This window comes from Rhododendron vialii, chromosome 8a, assembly GCF_030253575.1.
Source record: "Rhododendron vialii isolate Sample 1 chromosome 8a, ASM3025357v1".
Taxonomy (NCBI): Eukaryota; Viridiplantae; Streptophyta; class Magnoliopsida; order Ericales; family Ericaceae; genus Rhododendron; species Rhododendron vialii.
In genome coordinates, this window is record NC_080564.1 from 8644653 (window position 1) to 8653737 (window position 9085).

Consider the following 9085-nt stretch of genomic DNA (forward strand, 5'->3'; position numbering starts at 1 on the left):
CTATGAAGTACCAACACTCATATCCACGTATTAGACACGGGACCAGACACGTATGGGACACATCACGTGGCCTGTCGCTTAAATTAACTTTTGAAGGGCGGACACAACATGGACACATGAGGGACACGGTTGGGAAACGTTCGGGGAGACAGCAGGGGTAGAAGTGTACTACCCACTCCATCCCACTTTAAATGTCTCCTATGGAGATCCGTGCATTTTCAAACTCAAAAAAAAAAAATTTATTTTCTTACACCAAATTAAAATGCTAATTTGAGCACTTTAATTTGGTGTAAGAAATTAAAAAATAATAATATATAGAAATAAGTTTTTTTGTGGTTTGAAATTGCAAAGATTCGCGTAGGGAATATTGATAGTAGGGAATATTGATAGTGACACGGGGAGAGTAATTTTTATTTTTTCGGGTGTAAGCATGTTATTAATCAAATGTTTGAGTTTTAGTGTAATGAGACATATATAAACAATCTTAAATGATTGATAAAACACATATTGATTGAAGGAGGCTCTCTATGTCAATCGAAGCAAGAAACCCTAAAAGTTTAGATCGGCCTCAATTGATCACCCCACCATCCTTAAAGTTGAACCCCACCATCCTTGAAGCCACGATATCTCTCTCGATCAATCACTCTCACTCTTGCGCGGTATATCTCTCTGTATACATTACACACGGGCCTTCCCATAATTGTGTCTGCACTGTGTTAAAGTTCAGACGTCCCCTTTTTTATCCAATTTTGATGATTCGAGTCGCTCAATGTGTTCAAAACGTAATTTTAAAGGTATTCGTGAGAAATTGGGAAAAAAAATGAACTGGAAGGGCTCCATCTGAGCAGTTTTTTTTGAACCATTCAATGAAAACTGCTTGGATGAAGCCTTACCTGGTCTTTTCTTTGCTGATTTGTCGCGGGGACCCTTAAAATCACGTTCTAATCATATTGAGCGGTTTGAATTATCGAAATTTGATCAGAAAATGGAAGGTCTGCACTTTGCTAACTGCGGACGCCCTTACAGGAAGTCTCGAGACTGATACATTACATATATGTATGTGCTGATATACATTCGGTGTAAATTCGATGTAAATCAGCATATTATATTCTGTTAATGATTTTGTACTCAGGTTGCTATTCAAACTTGTAGGTGATTGATGTCGCGGGCCCAATTCATAAATGTTACTAATACTAGATGCAGGGTGGCGTGCAAAGCACGTCCGTCATGCCCGTTGTGGAGATCTTTTTGTGGTTGTTCTTAATATTCTGGATGTAGTTACTCGCAGCAGAAGTTATATGCATTACTTTGACCATTTATTTGATCATAGCAAAAGTTACATAGACCAGTCATGATATGTTGCTGTCTTTGGTTGCTAATTGCATGACTGTGGCTACGAGTTTTTTTATACAACTACAAAAGGCAGAGTTCGTGCAAGTTAGATCAAGCAAAAGTCTTTTGATGGGAACTTTTTCATGCCAAAAGCTTTTAAAGTTCTGCAGCTTATGGATGCTGATTATTTGTTCCTACTGGGGCTGTTGGAAGTTTCTTCTGTTGTTGGGATGTATTTTGTTGGGCTGGTGTATGCTGGGGTGTTGATTGCTGGGGCGGAGGTTGAGCTGCTTGATTCGTGCTCCCCTTTTTTGCTTTTTTTATTTGAAGTGTTTGGAGGCAAAGCAAGAAGTTCTTCTGAACGGTTTGTTGGTTCTGGGAGGTTTTCGATAGATATGGAGTGCGCGTTGAATTTTATTTGGATGCGCCCTGCATAGTTGTGTATGTAAGCCTTCAATGTCATGATGCTTTTCCTTGGTTTGCCTAGTTTATGAAGCACCGGGAGAGCAAGTTTTTCCTGCATTTAGTAGTAGGTTAGGTTTTTTTTTTTTAAATGTAGAGTATTTGAGTTCTGTGTGAATGAAGTGGTTTTTCTTACATCTATTGCATCTGCTGGTGTAATGTTGTAGGCCTCTGCTGCAACTTCTGAAAAGCCTGCTGCATCGATGCTTCCAATTGCATTTGTGATCTAGATAATGAATTTGATCCTGCAAATTAGGAAGATTTAATTTATTTAGTTGTGTGTGTTAGTTGTGTAGGGATGGTGTGGTTTCTGTTTGAATTACAAATTGCATGAAGGTAGGGGAGAAGGTTTTTTACTTTGTCAGGGCTGGTACTTTTTTGGCATAGTAGTTGCACCAAAAGTCTCCATTTCTGTATGCATTTGTTGCTCTCTTGCAGATTGAGCAAGCCAAGTAGTAACAGTTTTGCGCGAAATCGGTGACCTTTGCTATACCTTGGACATTTAGGTACTGTGTCTGCATAGGAAGAGTATGAAAGTAAGGTTAAGGGTAGCTGATTAGTAGAGTGATAGTATATGGGTACTATAATAGCACAGTTAGTAAGTATTTCAAAAACTATGCAAACCAAATATGACTGTTGCTAAAATATTTTCCAAGTGAGTAATTTGAGAAGGCAAGAGAGCACTTCAAGCATGAAACAAACATATAACTTGCACTGTCTTTCAATGATCAGCAACTTGCACACCCACAGATCAAATTTCAATGAGACACATAAATCCTGTAACTTAAAATTTTGGCAGCTGGATCAATTCTAGGTAAGCAATAGAGGGAAAGGGAAACCAACCTTCAGATTGCGATGATCATGAATAACCCGTTTTAGCACGGGCCCTAATTTTATCAGGATCTATTTTAGATTGAGGGCGAACTAAGAAATCCAATGGCATGGCTTCAGGCCTAGAGGCTTGTTGTCTGGAAGTCCAGACGACTGCCTAGACTTCCTTTCCCTGTATTTCCCTCAAAAATTTCAGCATTCAAATTCGAACCATGGTGCAGAACAAACGAATACCTAATCAAACTTGACTACCTAATTTGGCACAAACTAATTTTATTCAAACTTGACTGCCTAATTTGGCACAAACTAACTATATTTAATTAAGACAACTTACTGTGAAAACTCAGCCAAATCAAGATCATCATCTCTAGACTCCATTCCTGAAGCTTTATTTGCAGGCCTACAGAAAATAACCAAGAAATTCTACATGTAAGAGTAGTGTAAAATAGATACAACCATATCAACATTGCTCAGTCAAACATCAAATGGGTAAAGAAAATACCTTTTAGTAGTCAACTCTGAAGTTTATTCACTGAATGACCAAACATCAGGTGAGGATCGGTATTGTATATTATCTAACAGGAATGGTTTTGGCTTTCAAAGAAAAACTTAGATCAACATCATTACATAACAGTTTCTTTTCGTTCTTTTCTTCAGTTCGGAAGACAAGCTTTGGTAAAAAACTTGGAGAACATGTCTTCATGTGAGCATCAATGTGGAAACAAATTTTTACCGGCCATTTTGTCACCTTCCTACCATGTACTCTGGCATACAATACTGCAAACTTTTCAACCTACAAAGAGGAATGTGAAGATTGACTGATAAATGGATGCCCAAGTGAAGAGAGAGTAAAAAATCAATTACCCATTTATCAACCCAATCTTTCGCAAGTTTTTTGTTCATAGTTAACAGACAAGCCAGAAGCATGACTGATGTGCAACCACTGCCACATAACCTGAACCCTAACCTTCCCAAGACCACTCTTCTTCAGTTGTTCTCTTCTCTCGAAATGCTCTAGATCAATTAGAAACTGCATGAAATACACAACAAATCAGTGACAACATAATCTCCATAAAGGAACAACAACAATTCCAAATATCCCACTAGAGGACATACATCAGTTAAGATCTTCAATATTGCTGCACGGATGTTTATATTTGGTAAGCTTCCATCTGGAAGGGGTTCAAGCCAATTTTTTAGCAGGGTTAATACTCCATGATCTAGGAATTATGGTTGAAGTTGTTTCCTACACCAAAATAATTGAAACACGAAATGAAAATAAGAACTGCAGTTAAAAGGGGGATTATCAAAGGACACAGGACACATGCAACACGAAAATACAAAAAACAAATGGCAAATCAAAAATACCTGCTCTTATTGCAAAATCGAAAATACCCAGAGCCTTCATGAAATGAGGAAACGACACATGCAACATAAATACAATACAAAAAAGAATTGTAAAATGAAAAACTCCTACTCTAAATAACTCTACTCGCACAAATCAAACACATAAACCACAAAATTAGAAATCAGGAAAAGGAAGAAACGAAGCAACCTCATAATCGGAAGAACTAAAGCCTAAACTACAGCAACCCCAAAGCAAACCCAAAATGGAAAGAACAACTCCCAAAACACCGACCAGATCCGAGAACCAACAATTCTCAAACCTGCGTGAACAAATGACTGTAAGCAAACCCCTCTCTCTTTTCTCTTATGATGATGTATAAACCATTCCACCCAAATTAAGCAATCCACCCCCTTATGCCACGTAGCCCACTAAGTGACAAAAGGAAAATGACCATTTCACGCAGCATAAGAAGAAGAGAAATCAACAATAGAAACTTGCAATTTCTGACCTAGGGTTTAAGATTTGATAGTAGAATTGTCCAGCCGGAGCTTATGGCTGGTGGGTGAGATGACCGGCCTCCGTGACGAGGAAGCTATGGCTGATGGCCAAGAGAAGACCAGCGTCTCTCTCTCTCTCTCTCTCTCTCTGTTTTTTCTCTAAACCCGTGGAAGAAAAGAAGAATGGGAGGCCGAAGAAAAGAAGGATGAGGCGGAGCAAACAAATTGATATCGTTAAAAGACGAAATTACCCTATTCTACAAAAATCAGTGGCTTCCCAATGAAGAGGCAAAATTGTCCAAATTGGCAAAATATGTCTAGCGATTGAATTTAAGGAGAGTAAGGATATTACTGTAGATATTTATAGGTGATAATTTAAGACACGGACTAAGCAAGTGGGGTCTTGATGATTGAGGACGGTCGACGATACTATTTGTCCCATACAAATGATTCGAACCGTTCATTAAATGTAAAATATTTTTTTGAAGGTTTTCGCAAAAAATCAGCTTAATTTAATACCTATAGATGCTCAATAGCCAATCATCTAACTTTTCATTAACCTGAAATAAACATCTATAGATATCGGATTGAGCTGATTGTTCCTATGTAACCCTCAAAAAAATGTTTTACATTTAATCAACGGCTCAGATCATTTGTGTAAGGCCATTGGTAGGCCCTACAAAAAAATCTGTGCACAATTTGGGCGTATAAAGTCTGCCTGTAGCAAGGTTCCTTATTTCTTTCCTACACGTTTGCGTAGGTGTACGAATTCCACATTAATACATTATGGAGGAGGGATTTAATTAATGGCTTAGCTCATTTGTATGAGACCAGTGGTGGGTCCCACAGAAAAATCTGTGCACAATTTATGTGTATATAGTATGTGTGTAGCAGGGTTCCTCATTTCTTTCAGACACATTCACGTAGGTGTACGAATTCCACAATAATACATTATGGAGGAGGGACCGGACACCACATGACGACGACTAGAAACTTTCGGCTCATTCCTTACCAAAATTTCCAAAATTAATTGATTCCTTTTCACCTTCCATGCACCTAACCAGCATCGAAAATTATTTGAAAAACTAAAAAACTTATATCAGATTTATATTAAATACTTAGATCCTTCATTAGATTGAAATCAACATCAAAAATCATGTACGATTCTTCCGAAAACTTTAATCTAATATTTCAAATAAAAAATTGGGTTCAACTCTACAGTTGTTGAAGTCATTTTCTTCATTTTATTTGCTCCATTTGAGAATGTGGCGTTCTCCTTCTCTGGTATAGATATTAGGGAAATGCTATAATACATATCCCTTATTTGGGTATGTATCATATGCACTCCAAAAATGTTGTGATATATAGAGAAAATATTACGAATGGTACTGCTAAATAGTTACGATTTTAGTATAAAAGTTACGAATGTAACAAAATGTTATGAATCATAATAAAAATATTACGAATCGTATTATTGAAAAGTTATGAGTTCTAAAACAAAATCAAGTTACAAAATACACTAAAATGTTATGAATGAACCATATAATATGTGCATATGGTACACACTTTTAAGGAATATGTATTATTGATGCAAAGTCCATAATGTTTCTTTTGCATCCCCAACTCTTTCCTACCTTTATCATTTCTTTTTTGCTTCGGACCCCCCTTTGTCGTCTTTGAAATGGGAGGGCAATCAACAAAATAATTTGTATCAATTCCATCATTAACATTGTCTTCAATCTCAATATTTTCCATTGCTACGGCCTATGAGATTTGGATCATTCAACAGATGCATCTCTTTTCCACTTAATAATGCTTCACGATACCAGCGAGGTGATAGATAAGTCAGTGAAGTTCGGTAGCAATATTTGTGAAGAAATAAACTTAGAATGTGACGACAAAAGATGCCCAAAATTCAAAGTGCATGCATGTACAGGTGGCCATCTCACCATCCCACAAGACCCAAGCAAAACCCATTATTGAATGATTCTCGTCCAAAAGTCTCTTGGGGGCATGGTTTCAGTGTTGGTGACAATTAGAAGGGCTTAACTGAAAAGATCGATCGGAAAGCGACTCGTCCTCACGACCACATCTATAGATTCTATACCATATATTCTCTTTCCTACATGTAATTTTTTATTCATTTTTCTATACATTTTACGAGATACAATATATATATATATATATAATTAATTAATTCGCTAAAAAATGAAACTAAGTTCAACCAATGACATAATAAGTACTCATTGAAACCGATATATTTTCATCAACTTTTTTTGTTTATTTATTGTTGGGAAGTTTTCCTAATTATTTTGCGAGAAAATGGAGTAAATTCTAAGAGGTATACGCGCCGATCCACAAAAATACAGGAGGACATAAAAAAATAAGAGTTCTCACAAATTTTTTTTTTTTTTGTCCCCTTACATCGAACAAGCAAAGCGCTAGTATGCTCTATGCACAAAAATGACAATGATTGTTCTTTTTTTACTTTTATTTGAAAAAAAAAGTCTTTTGAGGGTTTTTGGCCGATGATGCATTTATGCATCATGTAGGTTTTAATCAAATTTTTTTTTTTGGGGCAAATGCTAGCTTAGATATATTTTTGTGAACGAGAAAATGCAATTTTTGTGTGTGTAAAATATAAAATTTAAAATGGAATGGACAGATCTTTTTCTTTTAGTCTTTTATTTGTGAATATCGTCTCCTCTATTTTATTAAGCCTTGCTTAATTTGATCGATAAAAACAAACACTAAAATCATAAATGACAAAACTCCATCGATACTAAATATATCAAAGAAAAATAAAACGTCACAGTACTACTTGAGATCAGCTCCCAAAATATCCCAAAGGTCCATATTGTCTATTAAAAAGTCACTCCAATCACTCTGATCTTCTTGAACACAGTTGAAAGAATCCCTACCAGCTTCCTGCATACCTGATTTTTTCTTTTCGCCCCCACCCTCCATAATCGCTTTTTCATCGGTCCATGTTATCGTTCCTCTGTTAATATCAGGATCAGACAACATGTTATCCCACCACAATATTCCGTCATCATCTCCCGGTGAAGGAATTTGGAATGGCTCGGAGAAATTTTCTTTCATCTGAGTTTTCTCCGTAATGATAGTTTTACCCCTCAGCCAAGATAGATTCTTTGAGAAGGTCCGAGGTCGAGGTCGTATGACTTCGGTTTTCTCCACCGTGCTCTTGGTCATTTTCAATTTTTGTACATCTTCCCGAATTTGATCATTCAGTTTCTTGTGCAAATGGGTATTCCAGTAATTCTTGACATCATTCGATGTTCTTCCTGGAAGTCTACCCGCAATAAGCGACCATCTGTTTAAAGAGGACCAATTAATGTGGTGAATGTGAAACCGGAAAATGGCATATTGTGTTATAATAACGCTACGCCCACCGACTTGGGAGTCGGTGAACTTAGGGCTCTTCAACAAGAGTCCTAGAGCTAAAAATTAATTATGATCCTGTATATAAAAATAATCAGAAAAATAAAATTTTTGCACCGGTTCAAACAAATTGAAAATTAGAACACTTAATGTTTCAACACGAAGGCATAAAAATAGAGAGAGAGAGAGAGAGAGAGAGAGAGAGAGAGAGAGAGAGAGAGAGAGCGCTTGCCTATTGCCAAGCAGCTTATGAAGCCTGACAATGAGATCAACTTCATCTACAGCAAAATTCCCTTTCTTAATATTTGGCCTCAAGTAATTCAACCATCTCAGCCTACAACTTTTCCTGCATCTATTTAATCCTGTAATACAAAACACGAAAAGAATGCTCTTGCACATTTTTTTTTCCACGTAGAATTACTATCACATATGAAGTCTGTCTTTAGCTTAAATTAATTATTGAGTTTTTTTTTTTTTTGAACTTTCATTAGCTTTGCATGGTATTCGTCTTGACGGTAAAAGTATAATACAATAAAATTATCTCTAAAATCTTAACAAAAGTTAATTAGAAATAACGCAAAACTAACAGCTTTTTTGGGATTCATTTATCCAAAAAACTGACCTGATTTGCGAGGGATTTGGTGCCAGTTCCCCTCTCCATGTTTCTCAACGCACTTCTTCAGAAGACAGTCTTCTTCCTCAGTCCAACCACCCTTTCTCACTCCTAATGGAACCGTCTCCATTTCTTTCCTTATTTATGCAAAGTCCTTAAAAAACAAAGCGTACCCTCTGGAATTTATACACATGCAAAGTAAGCAAACACATCTGTTTCTGCATGTTTTAAATTCTGAGCCTCCAAAGACTAGTCATTGACGTGCATTTTCGCCCACCACTAAACTTGAAAACGAGAATTCGAATCTAGTGGACTTGGCTTGTCGGCAGTCCCCATAAGGGGACTGCACCTTGCAGTTGGCCAGATATTGGCTTGTACAGAGTTTATTTTCATGATCGGAATTGTTCATGTCGTAGAGTTCGTTGAGAACTTCAAGCATGTCAAAAATCATATTATCTTAACACTGTTTAATTCTTGATCAGATCACATTTATGTTTCTGAAAATGGATATGGCCACACTGGATCAACCCATAACACTAGTTTAATAAAGCAAAAAGTCACTTCGATTAGGTATTAATAAGTATCTGATTGACATGAGTT

At 36.7% G+C, this 9085-nt stretch overlaps 1 protein-coding gene and 1 long non-coding RNA gene across 3 annotated transcripts; both read right to left on the reverse strand.

The window, feature by feature from the left end:
• Positions 1 to 1297: 1297 nt before the first annotated feature.
• LOC131335628 (uncharacterized) lies at positions 1298 to 4292 on the reverse strand. 2 transcript variants are annotated; one of them, XR_009202566.1, is made up of 6 exons: positions 3742 to 4292; positions 2960 to 3655; positions 2638 to 2797; positions 2152 to 2309; positions 1931 to 2039; positions 1298 to 1849 (listed from the first exon to the last, which is right to left on the reverse strand). It is a non-coding gene; the product is annotated as an uncharacterized LOC131335628 (long non-coding RNA). The 2 variants fall into 2 exon arrangements; XR_009202565.1 differs by lacking the exon at positions 3742 to 4292 and having other exon boundaries at positions 2152 to 2807; positions 2960 to 3345.
• A 2942-nt stretch (positions 4293 to 7234) lies between these two features.
• On the reverse strand, positions 7235 to 8646 carry LOC131335625 (transcription factor MYB1-like). The gene is made up of 3 exons (XM_058371075.1): positions 8495 to 8646; positions 8105 to 8234; positions 7235 to 7804 (listed from the first exon to the last, which is right to left on the reverse strand). Exons 1-3 carry the CDS (start codon positions 8613 to 8615, stop codon positions 7288 to 7290), a joined length of 768 nt encoding a protein of 255 aa, XP_058227058.1. The 5' UTR covers positions 8616 to 8646; the 3' UTR covers positions 7235 to 7287.
• Between the last annotated feature and the right edge of the window lie 439 nt (positions 8647 to 9085).